General features: G+C 38.6%; 1 protein-coding gene across 1 annotated transcript in view; it reads left to right on the forward strand.

Moving 5' to 3' along the window:
* The window catches only part of LOC141499611 (uncharacterized), a 39,346-nt gene extending 30,192 nt beyond the window's left edge, over positions 1-9,154 (forward strand). The window contains 1 exon segment of the mRNA XM_074202284.1: positions 1,458-9,154. Coding sequence (XP_074058385.1) covers positions 1,458-3,730 — 2,273 coding nt within the window. The 3' untranslated portion in view covers positions 3,731-9,154.
* The last annotated feature ends 14,303 nt before the right edge of the window (positions 9,155-23,457 follow it).

Here is a 23,457-nt window from a genome sequence, read left to right on the forward strand (position 1 = left end):
GCCCGATCTGATAAGTCTTTACATTGTTTCCATACTATATATTGATCAAAATTGAATGTGTTAAAGAGAAATCATATCTTTAAGTGAAAAATAAAATATAAGAGATAGCAAAATTACATAATAAGATAACTTTTTTAAATTAAAGGTATTAGTCTTTGGTCTTTGTTTGAATTTCACATTTCTTTCTTTGGATACAGATGTGATTCTCTATCACAGATAGACTAAAATTGTTCCTGCTTGTTGCACTGATGGAATGAACAAGTCCATTAGGATTGATCATCCACTCCATGTTGCTGTTATGATGTACAGTGTTGTTCTGGTTCTGCTCATCTCACTCAGCATCAGTTCATGTGAATCCTTCCAGGCTTCTCTGAACTCCACCCCTCCTGGTTTCTAATAGAACAATAGCATTCCATAACACACACACACACACACACACACACACACACACACACACACACATATATGTTACAGTTTGTTCAGCCATTCCCCAATTGACGGACATTCACTCAATTTCCAGTTCACAAAGGTCTTTAGGTTTTGTTTTGTTTTTTTGGCAAGGCAAATGGGGTTAAGTGGCTTGCCCGAGGCCACACAGCTAGGTAATTATTAAGTGTCTGAGACCAGATTTGAACCCAGGTACTCCTGACTCCAAGACCGGTGCTTTTTATCCACTACGCCACCTAGCCACCCCTTAAACAACTGTTTTTAAGGTAGACTGTCAGACTTGGAAAAACTCCTCAGTTAGGGTAGACTTGATTTTGCCAGGTTGACTATGAGATAATAGCCTGTGGAGTCCAGCAAGCACCAGTGAAACATCTCTCCTGCATCTAACATTGTATGGAGCACTGTATTAGGGACTCACAGTTGGGTTACAAAGCAGCCTCTCTCTCCCAAGAGCTTCCATTTTTTTTTTGTATTGGTTTTTTTTTTTTAGGTTTTTGCAAGGCAAATGGGGTTAAGTGGCTTGCCCAAGGTCACACAGCTAGGTAATTATTAAGTGTCTGAGACTGGATTTGAACCCAGGTACTCCTGACTCCAAGGCTGGTGTTTTATCCACTACACCACCTAACTGTCCCAGAGCTTCCATTTTTTAAGAGGAAACAATATGTACACATAATGGTAATTAGAAAATATATATAAAGCCAATGCTTTGTATTTCCTAAGATGGGGATGCTAATCACTGAGGCACCATGAAAAGTCTCATGTAGGAAGTCACCTTAGAGTTAAATTTCAGATGAAATCAGAATTTTGAAGAGGCAGAGTTGAGGAAACATTATAATTGAGATATGGAGGATAGTGTTTGGAGGTCAGTTTATCTAGGCCATAGTGTCCCTGAAGGGAAACAATGTGGAAAAATAGATGAATACAATACTTTTCATTGAAGAGAGGGAACTTGGGTTAAGTATAATACTTGGGCAACAAGGAATGTTTACATTTTTTAAAATTTCTTTCAGATTGGGACATTAGACCTAAAACCTGGAGATTCACTCCAAAGGTTGACATCTCTATGGAAGAACTGTTCCAAGAAAGAATTAAAGTGGGTGATCTCCATGTCCCCAAGTTTGAGAAAGCCAGGGAATCCTGTGCATTATTAGAAAAACAGCAGAGCAATGAGGAGAAGCTTTGTGGACATATACAAATCTTTGAAATGAAGACTCCCAATCAAGTTAAGGAACAGAAATATAAAAAATATGATGGAGGCTTCTGCAAAGGTACAGTCCTTTTTCCACAAAATAAGATTTCTCTTGGAAGGAATCTTCTTCATCAGTGTGATACAGAGCAAAAGAGAGTCAGATTATATTCATACCTGAATAAACAGAAGAGAATTTCCTTAAGGATGATGTTTTCTAGGTATAACAAACGTGAGAAATTATTTAGTAATGATTCAGACCTTAATGAAAATCATAGTCAGCAGAGTGGAGAGAAAACACATTTAGGGAATGAATGTGGTCAGCCTTTGTCTAGTAACATAAACATTTCTCAGAATCAGAGAACTCCTGTAGTAGAAAAATATTATGAATGTGACAAATGTAGAAAAGCTTTTAGTCAGAAGATGGAACTTATACAACATCAGAGAATTCATACTAGAGAAAGACCTTATGCATGTAATGAGTATAAAAAGGCCTATCCACAGAAAGCTTACATTACTATCCATAATAGAATTCATACGGGAGAAGAACCTTATGAAAATAATGAATGTGAAGAAGCCTTCAGGTTAAAGAGAACACTTACTGACAATCAGAATACTTATAAGATCAAAAAACCATATGAATGCAGTGAATGTGGGAAAGCCTTCAGTCAAAAGGCAGGCCTTAATGGACATCAGAACATTCATACTGGAAAGAACACTTACAAGTGTAATGAATGTGGGAAGAACTTTAGTCAAAAGTCAGGACTTGTGTACCATCTAAGAATTCATACTGGAGAAAAACTTTTTGAATGTAATGAATGTGGGAAAGTCTTCAGTAAGAAGAGAGGACTTCGGAGTCATCAGAAAATTCATTCTGGAGAGAAACCATATCAGTGTAATGAATGTGGTAAGACCTTTAGTCACAAGGCAGGACTTACCTGCCATGAGAAAATTCATACTGGAGAGAAACCATATCAATGTAATAAATGTGGTAAGGCTTTCAGCAGAAAATCTGTTCTTACCGACCATCAAAAAAGTCATACTGGAGAGAAACCTTATCAGTGTAATGAATGTGGGAAAGCCTTCACCAGAAGGACAATCCTTACCCAGCACAAAAAAATTCATACTGGAGAGAAACCTTACAAATGTGATGAATGTGGGAAAGGCTTCAGTCAGAAAATAGGTCTTACTTGCCATCAGAATATTCATACTGGAGAGAAACCTTACGAATGTAACAATTGTGGCAAAGCCTTCAGTCAGAAGACAGGACTTACAAGACATCAGAAAATTCATACTGGAGAGAAACCATATCAATGCAGTGAATGTGGGAAGGCCTTCAATCAGAAGAGAACACTTACTGAACATCAGAATATTCATACTGGACAGAAACCTTATGAATGTAATGAATGTGGGAAGGCTTTCAATCAAAAGAACACACTTATTGAACATCAAAATATTCATACTGGAGAGAAACCTTATGAATGTAATGAATGTGGGAAAGCCTTCAATCAGAAGAAAAGACTTACTAAACATCAGTATATTCACACCGGAGAGAAACCTTATGAATGCAAAGAATGTGGAAAAGCCTTCAGTCAAAAGAGAACACTTATTGAACATCAAAATATTCATACTGGAGAGAAACCTTATGCATGCAATGAATGTGGGAAAACCTTTGGTCAGAAGACAGGACTTAGTAAACATCAGAAATGCCATACTGGAGAGAAACCATATGAATGTATTCAATGTGGAAAAGCCTTCACCAGGAGGACAAGACTTATTCGACATCAGAAAATTCATACTGGAGAGAAACCTTATGAATGTAATGAGTGTGGGAAAGCCTTTAGAGAGAAGACAAGTCTTACTCAACATCAGAAAATTCATACTGGAGAAAAACCATATCAGTGTAATCAGTGTGGGAAGACTTTTAGCAGGAAGACAATTCTTACTGAACATCAAAAAACTCACAGGAGAAAGATTTCATCAGAATGTAGCAAGACCTTCAGTTGGAAAACAGCACTTGAACATCAGAAATTTAATATAAGAGAAAACATTTTGGAATATAATGAACAGTTTTTGGCAGAAAAGACATTTAATTAAATTTATTAAACTATTATTAAGTTATTCAGTTGTATCCTATTAAATCTTAGAAATAGGAAAAAACAATGAATTTGAGAAAGCCATCTAGGAGAGCTTAGAACTTGCTCAAAAAATCACAATCCATCCTGGAGAGAAATTTAATAATTGCAGGAAAGTCTTCAGTTGGAAAAAGCTACTGATTGAACATTAGAAAATACTGAATGGAAACTTCAATACTGTGATAATGTATTTAGGTAGTAAAGTGTGTAATAAAACAGATTTAGAGTTGGGAGGACCTGAGTTCAAATTCAGTGTTAGACAGTAGCTATGTAATTCTTGGCAAGTCACTTAACCTTTCTTGGCTTTAGTTTCCCTGTCTATAAATGACAGATAATAGCAGGGTGGCTTTGAAAAGCCATGAAATAGAATATGTACATTTTGCAAACCTAAAAACACTATAAATGCTAGCTTTACAGAAATGATTGTAGGAAGGGGTTTTGAAACAGATAAACATAGTGGGACATCAAAAAAGTAATACGAAAGGAAACCTTTATGACTGTGATATATTTGGGGTGTCAATCATTGAAATTCATATTTACTGAACATAAGTTCTCTATCAGAGATAAAATTAATGAATACAATGCACATAGAAAGACCTTCCAATGGGACATCATACTCTTAACATCAGAAGTTTCACTCTGGACAGAAACTGTTCAAATAGAATTGTTGCAAAGCCTTTCACTACAGAGAATGTATAAAAGTTTATCATTTAAGTTTTCCCTTATAGGGAAAATTAGAAATGAGGAAGGGCTTTTCTAGATGGCAAATTGCTTATTCTGTATCAGATTCAAAGTGGAAAAAACTATGAATATTATTCACTCAAGAAGGTATTCCTTGAGAACAAACATTACTCAGCAGAGTAACATCCTGAATATCATGGCTTCTGAATGAAGGCATATTGGTGGTATTTTAGCCAATGTATACACAAGGAAATTTTTAAAACTTAAACTAAAAGGAAATCTATGTTGCCCGAGGAACATTCTCACACAGTCCATTTCTGGTTACTGTGTTTAAGAGGAGAAATTTGAAGTGAAAGTAGGAAAATTTAGGACAGAGGAACATTATGTTGCATAGCAAGTATTTAACACCCTCCCATTACAGTAGCTTACTAAAACTTGGCACAAATTTTTATCTTTATTTGATTGCAGAAGGCAGAATGAGGAGCAAGCTGCAAAGGAGTAAATAAAAGCTTGATGTTAGGGAAAGCCTCCTAACAATTAGAGCTGTCCAAAAGTAAAGGAGATTGCTTTGATGAAAGTAATCAAGGTCTCCTAAATTGGACATTTTTGCAAAGATGAAGTTAGATTTGTGCTGATACAGGGAACACCAAGTTTTGCAAATGATCTGGATTGAGTGGTTGCTGAAATCTCTTTTTCAAAAATTCTGTGATTGCTAGGATTGTTTTATTTCCTCAGTAATACCTTCAAGAGTGTGTTGGATGTGTCTAGTATTTTTTTTTTAATTTTTAAAACATTTTTATGGGGCAGCTAGGTGGTGCAGTTTAGGTGGTGCAGTGGATAGAGCACCAGCCCTGGAATCAGGAGGACCTGAGTTCAAATCCGGCCTCAGACACTTAATAATGACCTAGCTGTGTGGCCTTGGGCAAGTCACTTAACCCCATTGCCTTGCAAAAACAATTTTTTTTTTATTTAAAGTTTTGACTTCCAGATTCTCTTTCCTTCCCTTGCTCCTCCCTGAGACAGTAAGCCATCAGATCTAGGTTATACATGTGCAATTATGTAAAATAATTCCATATTAGTCTTTTTTGTACCACAAGACCAGAATAAAAGAAAAAAAAAAGAAAGTGGAAAAATAGTATGTTTCAGTCTGTTTTCAATCAATAGAAGTTCTTACTCTGGAGACGGATAGTGTATTTTGGGATTGTCTTGAGGCATTGTATTGCTGAGAATAGCTAAGTCATTCACAGTTCATCAAGCAACATTGCTGTTACTGTGTGGAAAGTTCTCCTGATTCTGTTTACTACACTATGCATCTGATCCTGTAAGTCTTTCCAGGTTTCACTGAAATCATCCTATTCATCATTTCTTATAGTACAATATTTCGTTACAATCATATTACAACTTGTTTAGCCATTCTTCAATTGATGGACATTCCTTTGATTTCCAGTTCTTGGAACTGAATTTTTGTACAAATTTTTTTTTCCATTTTTTGGAATGTCTTTGGAATATAGACCTAGCAGTGATAGTGCTAGATCAAAGGGTATGCCCAGTTTTATGACCCTTTGACAGAGTTCCAAATTGCTCTCCAGAATCATTGTATTAGTATATAATACTAAGAGTACATTTGTTCCAGTTTTCCCACATCCTCTCCAATACCCAATATTTTCCTTTTCTGTTATAAATAAATGTTTGTCCTTTTCAAAGAAGACCAAGACATCAGGGAGGTGATGCCATGACAAACACATGATTTGGATTGAGCAGAGCTGTGCTAAGTCACCAGTTTCTCATGTTCACCTCAAGAGCTATCTGGGTTCAGTGGCCATATATGAACCAGAACGACTGGAGATGGCCCTGGATGGCTGATGCAAGGCAATCAGACTTAAGAGACTTGCTCAAGGTCAAACAGTTAGTAAGAATAAAATGTCTGAGGTCAGATTTGAACTCCTGTCCTGACTCCAAGGCAATTGGTTTATCCACTGTGCTACCTGGTTGTCTTTTTTTTCTGTCACATTAGCTATTCTGATAGGTTTTAGTTATCTCAGAGTTGTTTTAATTTGTTTTTTTCTGATCAATAGTAATTTAAAGCATTTTTTCATATGACTATAAATAGCTTTGATTTTGTTATATCTACTATTCTTAAGAAAATGTGTTTTATATAGATGAGAAAGTGGGCATATAAATCAGTATATCAGTGTTCTCTTTCATCTTTTTTGAGAAGTTGGAATAAGGTCTAAGGTTTTTCTTACCTTTATCTTTTTCTCTTTACATACCTTATGAATCATTCATTCAACACCCTCATAACTTCAATATGATTCTTCTAGGTATGCTTGTTCCAAACCTTTCCCCAGCTGCCTTTTCTATTAGCATTTACAGAAATGCCATTTAAAATAAATATATAGGGGCAGTTAGGTGGCATTGTGGATAGAGCACTGGTCCTGGAGTCAGGAGGATTTGAGCTCAAATCTGGCCTCAGATACTTCATCAATATGATTCTTCTAGGTATGCTTGTTCCAAAACCTTCCCCAGCTGCCTTTTCTATTAGCATTTACAGAAATGCCATTTAAAATAAATATATAGGGGCAGTTAGGTGGCATTGTGGATAGAGCACTGGTCCTGGAGTCAGGAGGATTTGAGCTCAAATCTGGCCTCAGATACTTCATATTTGGCTTAACTGTGTGACCTTGAGCAAGTCACTTAACCCCATTGCCTTGCAAAAACAAAAATAAATAAATATAAAGTTGCATTACTATCCTTGTTGGTGAGAAGTTACTGTTATAAAAATTTTTGTAGAGTTTTTCTGTTTTCCTTTCCTTTATTGTCCTTCCATTATCATCCTTTGAACTCATTTTGGCTGAATTAGCTGCATCTCTCTTCAAACTTTAATACTGCCCATATCAAGATGATACAAGTAATCAGGAAACAATTTCCTGTTTGACAAGGAACACTGAAAAAACAGCTTGGGAAAAAATTAAGTTTAGAACCATCCCTTTATACTACATATTACAATAAACAAAATGAACATGAGACTTGAATATTAAATATTTCATAAAGATAATTAGAAGAGAACCAGAACAAAAGATGACTAAGAGGTGAATTTTTTTATACTAAAAGAATAAAGATTTTTACTAAGCTTTGTAAGTTGCATTCAATAGCCTTCAAATACACTACACCTCAATCCATCTTGCAGTCGATCAAACCCAACAGAAGTTCATTCTTGCATAATCCATGAATTAGGGCAGAACTCCCTTCAACTTACATTAAGATACCTCCTTAGCTCTTGCAGGCAGGGAATGGGGAATTACACCTCATTTCTGATCACTAATGTGTGAAGCGCATAGGAGGTAAATATTAACTAAATGAGGGATACAGGTGATTACCAGAGAAAAAATGGACTTTTTCAGTTTTGTGATGTTGCAAAACTTGTTCATTAATAAAATAAATGCAACGAAGGTAAGAAAGGGAGCAGTCAAAACTGTTTATCAAAAATCTCTAAGGACCTGATGTCAATGTATATGGTGTCCCAAAAGACTACCTACAATTTTTAAATTCTTAACATTCCTAACTGCATGAAGAATTTTGGAATAATATCTAAAGACAAATAACAGAAACATATAGTATCAAATGATTTCCCAAGAGATCAACACTCAAAAGGTAATGAAAGAATGATTTTTCAAAGAAAAATTGCAAATCCAACCAGGTAAAAGAATGCTTCAAATCAGTAAGATATGAAAATCAGGACAATCTTGAACTTTAACCTCACACCCTGCAAATTAGCAATGATAAAAGATGAGAACAGTCTGTGTTCAAAAGGCTATGGAAAGGTAAACAGTAATGTTTTGTTGGGACTAAATTAGTCCAACTATTTTTTTTTGGCAAGACAGTGGGGTTAAGTGATTTACCCAAGATCACACATTAAGTATCTGAGGCTGAATTTGGCTCAACTTTCCAAGTAAGCAACAAGTTATTACAACTCAGAGAAATATTCTCTGTTGACATTAATTCTTCTGGTAATCATTTTGCATTAGGACTGCCACTTTTATAGAATATTGATATCTCGTTTGATGAGGATAAGTCTGTGATCAGTCTAGTATTCTGCATTTTACATCGGCTTCTTCACTCTCAGCCTGTCTGTCTCTTCTTATAATCACATAGTATTTTAAATGCCAATGTTTTCTTTGAGAGTGTATACATGAAGCTTTATTGTGTTTGAATAAATGAAAGACTATTGGCAATGAGAATGTCATGAGATGCACAAGTCTTCAGTAATAGGTGACTGTTGCTATTACTGTTTCCTACTCTATTCCTTCCAAAGACTTTCTTTTTCTAGTAGTCTGAGTCTACTCTAGCATTAAAGTCATCCAGAACTATAAATTCATCCTCTTTTGGCACATTGATAAGAAGGGTCTCCCATGTTTTCCTAAAATTTTTCTTTGACCTCATCAGAGTTTATTTTGATGAGAGCATAGGCACTGATGATGGTGCTATGGCATTTTCCCACAAATGACAATCTTGGTCATGAGACTGTTATTCATTTGTGCTAGGCATGCCCAGCTTGTTGACTAGATTAGTTTTCTGTTTGTTTTTTTAAGGTTTTTTTTTTGCAAGGCAATGGGGTTAAGTGGCTTGCCCAAGGCCACACAGCTACGTCATTATTAAATGTCAGAGTCTAGATTTGAACTTAGGTCCTCCTGGCTCCAGGGCTGGTGCTCTATCCAATGCACCACCTAGCCACCCCTGGCTTTGGTCATCTTTGAAGAAATTTATATATATATACATATATATATATATATGTATATATATATATATATTTTTTTTTTTTTTAATATTTCAACTACAGGATGGGATCCCCACCTGCTGCAGGAATCAGACCAGGGTTGGGTAAACATACCACTATGAGGGCACCTTTTCTGGCCCCTTCCTCATTACAAGAGGTGAGCAATGAGAGCCTTAAAAGGCTGCCTAGATATCAAATCCCACTGCTGCTTCCAGTGAGAAGACAGTGATACTCTGGCCTGGGCTGCCTGTGTGCAGTATGACTACTACTCCTACTGAATCACCACAGGAAAGAGATAGGAAAAATGGAAGTTATGGATGATGTCTTTGGATTTGTGTGTAAATTCTATTGAAGTGAGATAGAGTTACATAAAGTCATCACCTCATTCATTGTTCTAGAGGCATCAGAGTTCAATAGATGGTGATAGTGGGAGATGTAATAGATGACCTTGGCATCTTCCATGTCTAATCAAGTTCAACTGCCTTCATGGAACAAATTGTACTTATCCATTTTAATAGGGGAAGTCTTCATATACTTGGGGTGGATACCTCCCTAACTCACTGAATGGTTTAAGACACCTTGATTACCCTCAACCTGTTTACCCTGTCTGCTCAAACAGTTTCCTAGAGTGTGACTGCTGGTATGCTATAGATTCTTGGAACCACAGGTGAGATTTAGGTGGACACTAATAATTGTATTTTTCTTTGTTTCCCCCATAAGAACCAATTTCTCATGTTCTTTATTAGTTCAATGATTTTCCTTCTATTTTATCAATTTATTCTTTCATTTTCAGGATTTCCAATTTTATGTTTAATTGGGATTTTGAATTTGCTCTTTTTCTAGTTTTTTTTTAGTTACATGCCCAATTCATTGATCTGCTTTCTCTTTTTTATTGATATAGTCATTGATGTAAATTCTCCCTATTGCTTTGGCTGCAACCCATAAATTTTGGTATGTTGTTGATCTCTTTAATGAAATTATTATTTCTAACTTTTAATTTATAATAATTTCTATGATTTGTTCTTTGACACCATCATTCTTTAGGATTAGATTATTTAACTTCCAATTAATTTTGAATCTGTTTCCATGGCTCTTTATTGAATGTGATTTTATAGTATCATGATCTGAAAAATGACTCATTTCATATTTCTGCTTGTCTCTCTTTAAATATAAGGATTTTGTACTCTGATAGATGGTCAGTTTTTGTGTAGGTGCCATATAATGCTGGAAAAAAAAGATATATTCCTTTATTCCCATTTAGTTTTTTCTCTGAGATCCGTCATATCTAACTTTTCTAAAATTCTATTAGTCTCCTTAATTTTTTGTTTTTTTAAAAAATATTTTATTTTTCCAAGTGCATGCAATGATAGTTTTCAAGTCATTTTTTGAAAGCTTGAGTTTCATATTTTTCTCCCTCTCTCATTTCCCTTCCCCCTTCTCCTAACAAAAAGCAATCTAATAAAGATTATGCATGTAGAACTATGTTAAACTTAAATCCATATTAATCATCTTCTTGTTTATTTTTTGGTTAAATTCATCTAGCTCTTGCTGTTGAGTGCATTGAATAGAACCAAAAGACTATTGTACACATTAACAATAACATTGTGAGATGATCAGCTATGATGGATGCAGCTCCTCTCTGCTGTACAGAGATTAAAGGCAACCCTGGGAGACCTGCAATGGACACAATGGACACATCCACATCCAGAGAAAAAACTATGGAGTCTGAATGCATATTGTGTTCACTTTTAAAAAATATCTTTCATGTTTTTCCTTCCTTATTCATGTTTTTTTTCTTTCCCCTTAGTCTAATTCCTCTTTCACAACATGACTAATATGTTAAACACGAACATACATGGACAACTTTTACCAGACTATTCGCTGCCAGGGAGAGGGGGAAAGGAAGGAAGGGTAGTAGAAAAATGTGAAACTTGTAAATTCGCAAATGAATGAATGTTGAAAAACTACTTTTGCATGTAATTGGAAAAAACAAAATAAAATGTCAATTAAAAAAATTTATCTAGTTCTAAAATGAAGTTGAGGTCCCTCACTAGTATAGTTTTACTATCTGTTTTCTCCTATAACTTATTTAACTTCTCCTTTAGAAATTTAGATGCTATACCATTTGATGCATACATGTTTAGTTTTGATATTATTTCATTATCTATGGTACTTTTTTGTAAATTGTTGTTTAACTGCTGTCTCTTTTAATTAAATCTATTTTTGCATTTTCTGAGATCATGTTTACTACTGCTTTTTTTTTTTACTTCAGCTGAAGCATAATCAATTCTGCTTTAGCTCCTTACCTTTACTCTGTATGTGTCTCTCTGCTTCAAATGTGCTCTTGTAAACAACATATTTTAGGATTCTTGTGCTAACATTCTGTGATTCTAAGATTGCGGGGATTATTTCATTTCCCTACTGATATGCTTCTTAAGTATGCCTTTGATACATCAAGTATTTGTGAAAAATGTTATAGATGAGAAAATAGTTGTATAAATCAGTAGCTGGTAATGTCCTTTTGTTCACTTTTTTTTGAGAAGCATTACGTTTAAAATCTAAGGGGTTTTTTGCTTTTACCCTCTTCAGATATCTTATGATTCATTTCTCCAACATACAAATGTGACCCTTCCATCAGGGATGTCTTCTATGAGCAGTTTTTCCTCTCCATCTTTTCCTCTTTTCCCTTCCTTCTGTATAAGTCAATTTAGAATTGTTATTTTATTTTATTTTTTAATAAATTTATTTATTTATTTTTCCAACTACATGCAAAGATAATTTTCAACATTCATTTTTGGTAAGATTTTGAGTTCCACATTTTTCTCCCTTCCTCCCTTCTCTCCCTCCTCCACTTGACAATGAGTAATCTGATGTAGGTTTTACATGTATAACTGTGCTAAATAAATATTTCTATATTAGTCATGTTGTGAAAGAAGAATTGGAACAAAAGGGCGAAAACCATGAGAGTGAAAAAACAAAGCAAAAAAAATTTTAAAAAGTGAAAATAGTATGCTTTGGTCTACATTTAAGACTCCATAATCTTTTCTCTGAATGTGGATGGTATTTTCTGTCACAAGTCCTTTAGAATTGTCTTCAATCATTATACTGCTGAGAAGAACTAAGTCTATCATAGGTGAAATATTGCTATTAATGTGTACAATGTTCTCTTGGCAGATTTGTTATTTTGCTTATTTATTTTGGATTGATGTTTTATTTTGTTTTTCCAATTATATGCTAGTTTTTCAACATTCATCTATTTACAGATTTATAATTACACATTTTTTTCTACCACTCTCCCTTCCCTCCCCTCTCCCCTTGGCAGGGGACAATCTGGTAAAAGTTCTTACATGTACAGTTATGTTGAAAATATTTACATATTAGGCATTTTGTATAAGAGGAATTAGGGGAAAGAAAGAAAACCATGAGATAGGAAGGAAAAACTTAAGAAATTTTTTTTTTAAAGTTGTAGTTTTACCTTCAGATTCTGTGGTTTTTGTTTTTTTCCTCTGGAGCTGGATGACATTGACTTTGACAGGTCTCCCAGTGTTGTCCTTGATCTCTGAACTGTCTATAGGAATGTGTACAATGCAGAACTGTTATTTTAAGTAGTCGTTCTACTTTCCTTGTTGGTAAAAAGTTATGAAAATTTTTGCTTAATTTTTCCATTTTCCTTTACTTTTTTCTCTCTCCATTGTCATTCTTTACATTTGTTTCGGATGACTTAGTTTAACTGCATCTTCTACCAAGCTTTTTATGCCACTTTTGAAACAACCAAGATGTTCCAATCACTCAGGAAGCAATTCTCTGTGTGACAAATGAAAAATACCAAGAGTCAGAATTTCTGTGTAATTTATAATCAATTTATTAATTAGGCTAGTCAACATTCAGTAAATTGAAGGGCATTGGTTTCTTTCAGTAACCAAAGATGCCCAATAGAGATCCTAAAAGCCTTAAATCACTCTTCTGAAGGACAATTAATTTGACAATGAAACTGGTTGGTGGATATTTAATGAGGAGGTAAGAGAAAAGTCTTCAACTCCTGCTTAGGGTGTGATTTGATCATGAAACTCAGTGGCTTCCAGTAATTTGACCAGAGGAATCTCTATGCTCCCAGACTGCTCTGGTTGATTTTTTTCCTTTTCAAGATGAGTCACCCTAAACTCTAATGGAAGGATACAAGATCAGTGGCTCCTTTCCTGGGGTGAAGTTACCCAGATTGGATTCTGTTTATACTCTATAGAGACTTGGTTTCCTAGTTGATCAGGATCCCACACAAGATGGAAGAGCATGTTTCTTGAGAGCTAAGAATAAAGTCAGTCACATGTGCTTCAGAGATTAACAAGTGCGATGTAATGAAGAAACCGGAGAAAACCTGGATCACAAATTAATAGTTAATATAATGATAATTTCTCTCACATATTGAAAAGAACTGCTAGGAACATTGAAGGCAGTCTGGAAAAAATAAGTTTAGACCACCATTTTACAACATGCAATACAGTAAAGACAAATGGATATGGGACATGTTAAAGATGTCATAAAAATATCTGAAACAGGGGCGGCTAGGTGGCGCAGTGGATAAAGCACCGGCCCTGGAATCAGGAGGACCTGGGTTCAAATCCGGTCTCAGACACTTAATAATGACCTAGCTGTGTGGCCTTGGGCAAGCCACTTTAACCCCATTTGCCTTGCAAAAAAACAAAAAAAAATTGAAACAACTAGAGTAAGATATAAAGGGTGAATTAATAGATAAATGAGTCGGCTTATTTGAAAAGAAAAACAGTGGTTATGATATTAAAAAGCTTTTTAATAAAATTATTGCAACTGTGATAAGGAGGGCAGAGATCAAATGTCTCTAATAAGAACCTGATATTCAATATACAGTTCCAAGCTAAAAAAGTTTAAAAGTTGAATAAAACTTTTGGAATACTTTCTATAGTAATAGAAACATTTATAGGATCCAAAGCCACTCCTCAAGAATTTAACAGTCAAAATATATTCCTTCAAGGAAGAATTGCAATTTGTGGGCGTATGGTTAAAGGAAAGAAGGCTTCAATTATTGATAAGAGAAATACAAATCAAAACAACTCCTGGCTTTTACCTCATGCCCTAAAAATTTGCAGAGATGGCAAAAGATGAGAATAATCTGTATTGAAGAGGTTTATAGCTCTGATAGAAGTGGCAAAAAAAGGGTATCTGGGGGCAGCTAGGTGGCAGTGCATAAAGCACCAGCCCTAGAAGTCAGGAGCACCTGAGTTCAAATCCGACCTAATTACCTAGCCGTGTGGCCTTGGGCAGGCCACTTAACCCCGTTTGCCTTGCAAAAACCTAAAAAAGAAAAGGGGGATCTGAGATAGTGCCCATCAATCAGAGAATAGCCAAACAAATTACAGCACATGATTATGGAACACTCTTATTATAAGTAGTAGCGATGGGAATGGTTTCAGAGCAAGCTTAGAAGCCGTTGGAATGCATAAGAAGAACAACTGATGCAATGATATCATGATGCTCTTGGGGACATCTCCCCAAGTCTTCTCCTTCTGAGTACTTCCATCTTCCCAAGCAGCATGATCTCTCTTAGCTCTCAATTTCTCCTAGATTCTCAATACACAGAGTTTTGAGCTTTGGAAAGTTATGTCCTCGAATAGCCTTTTTCTGAGTGAGAAAGAAGTCTATAATGAAATGAGAGAATGAGGATTCTAGAAATACAACAGGAACAGAAGGGTTGAGCTGCTGGCGTGGAGAGGTCAGGGGTAACTGACCAGGGGGAACTGACTAGGGGTAACTGACCAGGGGAACTGACCAGGGGGAACTGACCAGGGGTAACTGACCAGGGGAACTGACCAGGGGGAAATGACCAGGGGAACTGACTAGGGGGAACTGACCAGGGGGAACTGACTAGGGGGAACTGATGAGGGGTAACTGACCAGGGGAACTGACCAGGGGAACTGACCAGGGGGAACTGACTAGGGGGAACTGACCAGGGGGAACTGACCAGGGGAACTGACCAGGGGGAACTGAGGAGGGGAACTGACCAGGGGGAACTGACTAGGGGGAACTGACCAGGGGGAACTGAGGAGGGTGACCCCCGGCACCTGACCCGCCCCCTTCTCGGTCACAAAAGTTTTATTCAACTTAAGCGATGGGGAGGGCGGTCCAGCCTTGCTTTTGGAAGGGTTCCCAAACTGGTAGAAAATTATTAATACTCTCAATTGTGTTTGTGGCACGAAGCCTCCTGACGGACCTTTATAAGGATCCCGCTTTTAAATTCATACAACAGAGCAAAAATAATTTTATAAAACTCATAGCGTTACAAGAGAAATCAACTGTAAAATCGAGTTATCTATACTTATATATGCCACATGCTATATTAATACAAAACTGTGCGTGCGTGCGTGTGTGTTGGCTTCCCTGCTCTGGATGAGCCTGCTTTCTGGATAATGGACAGGCAAAGGGACTTGCTTGAGCATGCGCAGAAGCCTTGGGGTGGGTGCCGGACTACATTTCCCAGAAGGCGGTGCCAGGTGTGACTCCCGTTCGCCCCGGAAGTTTAACCCTTCCCCGGCTCGCTCTCCTTCCCCTTGGTTTGCCGTCACCTGGGTTCTGTTCAGGCGCGGAGTGACAGCTGGAAACTGAGGTAAGGGGAATGGGCGGCGGGCTGGGGCCGAAGTCTTAGGCTCCCTGTTTCCCAGCCTCCTTTGCTCCTGACAGGGCCCGTGGAGGCCTCGACTTCTGTGTGCGCAGGCGCGGCCCCTCCCTCGGCCCCGCCCATCTCTTGCCTCTCCCGCTGTGGGGCGCCAGGACCCGCCTTGGCGCATGCGCAGTTCGGCGGCGCCCTCCCTCCAGCCCGGCCTCCTCCCCCGGGTCTTTCCTATGGTCTTTTTGGTCCTTCCTTGTGTGATTTTACATTTATGTCGTTCCGCGGTTCCCCCGCTTCCTGGATGAGCCCCCTCCCTTCGGATGCCCTCCCCCCCGGGGGGGGGGGTCCTGACAAGATTTCCCACAGCTTACGTCATACTCCATGTGGCGCCAGTGCCAGACATTTAGTTACGAAGCAAGGCAGAACGTGAACCAGTATGGACTTGGCACAGCAGAAGAGAAAGGCCCGAGAGAGCCCCCCTTCAATATTTAGGGTGTCAGGTCAGAAACTGAGGTACAACCTCAGGAAATAGCCATCAGGAAGGATGCCTGCAAGCCCTCGATGAATTTCAGAAATCAGTAGGAAAATAGCCCAAAACCCGTCACTGGAATTTCAGTGGCAGAATCACGGCCTTTGTGTCAGATGTTGGAAGGAGGTTCACCCCAACTTCGCCCTGTCAGTTGACAGATACAGCAAGGATTGATTTAGAAAAAAATGAAGAAAAAATGCATAATCATGTGGTTGAATGGATGAATTACAACCTTCCTTATCAAATTGTGATATTACAGACCAAACTGACCCCTACAGTGGTCATCACCCAACTGGAAGGCCCATAGAATGGAAATATTTCTCTAATCCACAACCCCCAATACCCAGAATTGGTTGCTAAAGTTGTAAGGAAAGCATGGAAAGGGGCTCTACATTTCAACTGGCCATCACCCTCAGGAGCTAGCCATCCCTCATACTCATGAACAAGTTGAGGACTTGGTTCTAGGAAGTCAAGAACAGTTACTACTCCTTTAAGCACCTCAAGGGCTTATGAGGCTTATAGAATTACAGACAACCATAATAAACTCAATAGTAAAACATTCTCCCATAGGGGATGCCATTGATGTGTTCACAGATGCTACTAAACATAATAAGGTTTCTATAGCTGTGCCTCTTATATAAGACTGAGTATGGTTCTAAACAAAAGAATGAACTTTGTGCTATTATTCTTGCTATAGAAAGATAAAGGATTCCAATAAATATTACTTCTGATTCACAATATGCAGTAGGGGTAGTCAGGGAAATTGAAAAAGCAGACTTAAAGAGACAAACAGAAGATATTTTCAATCTGTTTATGGGACTTCAAACTGCTATTAGAAATAGAAATTATCCCCTCTTCATAACTCATATGCCCTCTCACACTTCCCTTCCAGGAGCAATCACCAAAGGCAATCAAATTGCTGATCGACTTCTTATAGCTAATGTTTCTGCTGCCAAAGCTTCCCCTGGGCCATTTCACCAGTCAGCAAAGGTATTAAGGAGACAACTTTCTATCACTAAGGAAGATGCCAGACAGGTCGTCATACAATGTTCCAGGTGTATCATTTTTCATCCCTCTTAAAAGCATTGGTGACCAAGCTTGGTGTCAATGCTCAAGGATTACAACCTCTAGACCCATGGCAAAAGGATGTGACACATGAAAATTCATTTGGTAGGCTGGAATATATCCACATTATTATGGATACTTATTCTTCTTTTACCATTGCCTCTGCCAGAACAGGTGACACCACAAAGCATGTCATTGATATTTATGTTTTTCTCTGATTGGCATCCCTTACCAGTTGAAAATGGATAATGGCTTCCAAACCGTTCTGGCTGTTTTCCATATTATATATATTATTTCCCTTTATATAGTATTCCCTATAACCCTACAGGCCAGGCTATAGTCTAGAGAAAAAATAGGTCACTGAAAATGTTTCTTCAAAAACAAAGAAGGGGGACTTGAGGGGACCAGACATCAGGACAGAGACTGAGCAAGGCCTTATATGCCCTAAATTATTTGACATTAAATGCACAAAATTGGACACCAGCAGAAAAACAATTTGGGAGGCCCATTAGTCCTCTTTATGAGGAAAATGAAAAGGTTATTAGGGCAATGTGGAAAGACCCCAAGGATGGACTAGGGAAAGGACCACATGAAATACAAACCAGGGGATGAAGGTATGTTCATATTGTTACAGATGAAGGAGAACACATATGAATCCCAGAGAAAATTGTGTGGGAAGTTGGCACAGCAAATGAAAGCCTTGAACCTACAAGCAAGTGCTCTTCAGGAGACAAGGAAGGGCCAAAGAGAGAAGAAAAGCACCGCCAGGGCAACAACCCTTCTGATCCTGATGATTCAGCTGCAGCTGGCAGCTGCCAATAAGACTTTGTGGGCTTTTTGGGACCCTCCTCCTTGGCTTAGAATAGTAACCTGGGGGGAAGCTTTGCCTGAATTATCTGTGTTAGGAAATGGATCTGAATTCTTTGGGGATAAACAAAATACAAGTATGCATCAATATAACTATACTACCATAGCTATCAATTTTACAGGGACAACAGCTGATGTTCCTATTTGCTTCAGCAATGCCTTCACTAGGCCACCTAACGAAGAACCAAAGGAATGTATCCCACTGGATACTATTCAGGTTGGGGTGTTATCCCACAGTTATGGCATACAGGTTGTAGGGAATGAAACTTTTTTGTTAAAATTCAGAGGAATCCATCCAGAGTCAGATCTTAGCAAAGATAAATACAATGTTTCTAGAAGAAGCCACTTATCGCTCTGTGTTAATCATAGTGATTGGGATCACAGACGCCATCCTAGACCCACTTTCATTGATTGTCAGTTAGGAAATAAGACTATCTCTTTAGAAGGTTATTTACAGAGATGGCAACCCCAGTATACACAGTGGTGGGGAGGATGGGTTAGGCCAGAATGGATCCCATTGGAAGGAACACCAGATAAGGAAATATGGAAAGCTATGGCAGCACTGGACTGGTTGAATCTCACTGACACATATAAATCAGAAGGAAGCATTTCCTACACAGAAGGATCATACAAGGTCTGGGCATGCTTTAGTCCTCAGGGAAAATATGCTTTTCTGCATGGTAACATTAACATTACAAAGGAAAAGGGAATAAGAAAGATAAACTGTATTAATTGTTACATCACAGAATGTGTAGGACCAAATATGATAAAAGGGAATATCATGATTGTTACAAGACCAAGATAGATATGTTATTTTTCCTGTGCATATCACAGAATGGTATCAATCTCCCCCGAAAGAATTATTTCCGAATTAGTTTCCAAAGGTAGATATAAAAGATATTTAAGTTGTATTATTTTAGGCATAGTAATAATGCTAGCGTCTATAATTCTGTCTTCTGCTTCACTAGCTTTAAGCATACAGTCTGCTAGAGAACAAATAGCACGAGAAAAATTTATATAACAGCTTGCTAGAAGTGTAGCCAGGGCATTCAAAGGACTGCAAAACATCAATAGTAGATATATAAAATGTTAGAAACATTGAAAGATACCGTAAAAGAATAAGATGAAGTAGAAATTGTAAGAGTCCGAAGTCTGATGAAATGTGATCACCAATATTCTTTTTGTAGCACTTTTTGTAGCACTTGGAATTCCTCTCAATATAATTGGACAAGGATTAGAAATCACTTTGATGGTATGTGGGAGAATATAACTGTAGCCTTAGATATATAGAGGATCTTTTTTGTATTTAATATTTATTCTCATTTTGTACAGATAATGTTTTGTTTACATTAATAAAATATTCTTGTTTAAGAGTAAACAAAATATGCCCCCATAAATATAGACTTGCTTGAGCAATAAAGGGGAGAGAAAAAATTAAAATAAAAAAATAATAGTAATAATTGTAGGTATGGCCAGGTGGCGCAATGGATCAAGCAGCGGCCCTGGAGCCACGAGCACCCGAGCCCACATCTGGCCCCATACCCCAACAATCACCCAACCATGTGATGTGCAAAACACCTGAACCCCACTGCCCTGCAAAAACCAAAAAAAAAAGAAAAAAAAGACCCAATATAAAATAAAATAGTAATAATAGTAGGGGTGGCTGGGGGGTGGACAGAGCATTGGCCCTTGAGCCAGGAGCACCCAGGTCCAAATCCGGCCTCAGACAACCAAGGATCACCCTGCTATGCAGCCCCAGGCAGGCCACCCAGCCCCATTTGCCCTGCACCCCCCTCAAAATAATAATAATAAAAAATGTGCTTGAGTCTTTGTTCCAACACCAACAATTCTTTAGCGAGTGGATCACATTCTTTTTTTTTGTTTGTTTTTGCAAGGCAAATGGGGTTAAGTGGCTTGCCCAAGGCCACACAGCTAGGTAATTATTAAGTGTCTGAGGCCAGATTTGAACCCAGGTACTCCTGATTCCAAGGCCGGTGCTTTATCCCCTAAGCCACCTAGCCGTCCCAAAATCTATAAACTCCTTTTTTTTTTTAGGTTTTTTCCAAGGCAAACAGGGTTAAGTGGCTTGCCCAAGGCCACACAGCTAGGTGATTATTAAGTGTCTGAGACCAGGATCACATTCTTTATGATAAGTCCATGGCAAAAGTTTGTTCCATATTTTTCCACTGCGTTGCCATTGCTGATCGCAACTCCCTCCTTTTGTATTTCTCCACTACCATGTACTATATTTTCTCTCTCCTTTCACTCTGACTCTGCTGTAGGGTATCTGAGTGGCGCAGCAGACAGATCCCTGGTCCTGGAGCCAAGAGGCCCTGAGCCCCCATACCACCCCTTAGGCCCAGCCTCCACCTGGCCCTATGGTCCCGGACAGGCCATCCAATCCCAGCCCCTGGCAAAAAGTAAAAAAGAAAATGTGTTATATCTGACCACTCTCCTTCCATGGTCCATCCTTTCCTCCATGACTCACATCCCCACCCCTTCCCCCTTGTCCCCCTTCTCTCCTTCTTAATCCAGATGTCTATACCCCATTGAGTATATATGCTGTTTCCTCTCCTAGCCACCTCTGCAGAGAGTGAAGATTCCTTCATTCCCCCTTGCCTTCCCCCCTTCCATATCATTGCAATAGCTCATTGTAATAAAGAAAAAACTTATTATATGAGATATCTTGGCTTATTCCCCCTCTCCTTTTTCTTTCTCCCATCACATTTCCCTTTTTTTTCTACTGACTCCATTTTTACAACATATTTTATCTTCAAAATCAGCTTTCTCCTGTGCTTCAACTATAAAACTCCCTCTACCTGCTCTGTTAACCGAGAAGGTTCATATGAGTATTATCAGTGTCATTTTTCTATGCAAGAATACATGCAGTTCATCATCATTAAGTCCCTCTTATTTTCCCCTTCTCTTCCAATCTCTATGCTTCACCTGAGTCCTGTATGTGAAGATCAAACCTTCTGTTCAGCTCTGGCCATTTCAACAGGAACATTTGAAATTCCCCTGGTTCATTGAAAGTCCATCTTTTTTCCTGGAAGAGGACATTCAGCCTTGCTGGGTAGTTCATTCTTGGCTGCATTCTAAGCTCTTTTGCCTTCCGGTATATTATATTCCAAGCCCTACGAGTTTCCAATGTAGTTGCTGCTAAGTCCTGTGTGATCCTGACTGCAGCTCCACAGTATTTGAACTGTGTCCTTCTGGCTGCTTGTAATATTTTCTCTTTGACTTGGGAGTTCTGGAACTTGGCTATAATATTCCTAGGGGTTGGTTTTTTGGGATCTCTTTCTCAGGGGGATTGGTGGATTCCATTTCTATTTTGCCCTCTGCTTCTAGAATATCAGGGTGATTTTCCTGTAGTAATTCTTTGAAAATGATGTCAAGGCTCTTTTCCTGATCATGACTTTCAGGTATTCCAATAGTTTTTAAATTATTTTTCCTTTCTTTCTTTCTTTTTTTTTTTAGTTTTTGCAAGGCAAATGGGGTTAAGTGGCTTGCCCAAGGCCACACAGCTAGGTAATTATTAAGTGTCTGAGGTTGGATTTGAACTCGGGTACTCCCGACTCCAGGGCCAGTGCTCTAGCCACTGAACCACCTAGCTGCCCCTAAATTATCTTTCCTAAGTCTTTTTTTCCATATCAGTTGTTTTTTCAATGAGATATTTCACATTTTCTTCTAATTTTTCATTTTTTTCATTTTGAAGTATTGATTCCTGATTTCTGGTAAATTCATCAATCTCCCTGAATTCTATTCATTGCCTGAAGGATTTGTTCTCCTCAGAGAGTTTTCTTATCTCTTTTTCCATCTGGCCAATTCTGCTTTTTAAAGCATTTTTTTAAGGGGCGGCTAGGTGGTGTAGTGGATAAAGCACTGGCCCTGGAGTCAGGAGTACCTGGGTTCAAATCTGGTCTCAGACAATAATTACCTAGCTGTGTGGCCTTGGGCAAGCCACTTAACCCCGTTTGCCTTACAAAAAAGAAAACCTAAAGCATTCTTTTCTCCTCAATAACTTTTTGAACTGTTTTATCCATTTGACCTAAGCTGGTTTTTAGCTGCTATTTTCTTCAGCATTTTTTTGGATTTCCTTGACTAAGCTGCTGACTTCATTTTCATGCTTTTCCTGCATCTCTCTCCTTTCTTTTCCCAGTTTTTCTTCTAAATCCCTCATTTAATTTTCAAAGTCTTTGAGCTCTGTCATAGCCTGAGCCCAATTTCTGTTTTTCTTGGAGTCTTTAGATGCAGGAGCTTGTGCTTCGTCATCTTCAGACTGAGTATTTTGATCCTTCTTGGGCTCATTTGCAAAATATTTGTCAATAGTCTTCCTTTTGTTTCTTTGCTTGCTCATTTTCCCAGCCTGGGCCTGGTTTGGGGTGCTTCCTGAGCTTTTGGGACACTCCCACAAGGGTCTCAATGTGTGAGGCTCTGTCCTCCCTCCTGGTCTGTGAATGACCATAAGCGCCCCCCACTGCCACGGGGCTGAGGTGGGGGGCCCCTGCTGTTCTATGGGGGGCCTAGACTGCGATCAGGATCTGAATGTGGTCAGAGCTCCAGAGTCCTGTTCCAGGGGCAGAGGACAGAGCTCTGGAGTCTCTCTCTTCACTCCCCTCCCTAGGTTCAATGGGCTCATGCCCTGGGGGCTCCTGCTTACCTGCTCTGTCTGCTTCTGTTTCTGGATCTGGGCTGCTGAAAGACCACGTTGTTGCCTGTGTGCCCAGAGGGCTGGGCTCCACATGCTAGCTCTGGCAGAGGTCCCCCACTTTGTGCTTGGTGCTCCCCGGGGTGTAGCTCAGGAGACTCCCTCGCAGCAGCGGCTCCCAGAGCCCTGGGGCTGCCTCCAGGAGGCTGAAGTTCTTTTTCTCTGGCAGTCCACCCCTCTGGCGGGCTGCCCCTCCATCCCTGGGGAGCAGAGCCTTTCTGCTCTTATCCAGGTTACCTTGAGTAGGGGAACTGCCTCACTGGATCCCTCTGGGCTCTCTCTCGAAAATTTAGAGTCCTTAGTTTTGAAGATTTATGAGAGAGAGTGCCTAAGACAGGATCCTTTCTTGTCGCCATCTTGGCTCTGCCCCCAATCTGTCAGTCTTTACTTTGTTTTTATGTTGTACCTTGATGCAAATTGAGTGTGAT

This window comes from Macrotis lagotis, chromosome X (assembly GCF_037893015.1).
Source record: "Macrotis lagotis isolate mMagLag1 chromosome X, bilby.v1.9.chrom.fasta, whole genome shotgun sequence".
NCBI lineage: Eukaryota > Metazoa > Chordata > Mammalia > Peramelemorphia > Peramelidae > Macrotis > Macrotis lagotis.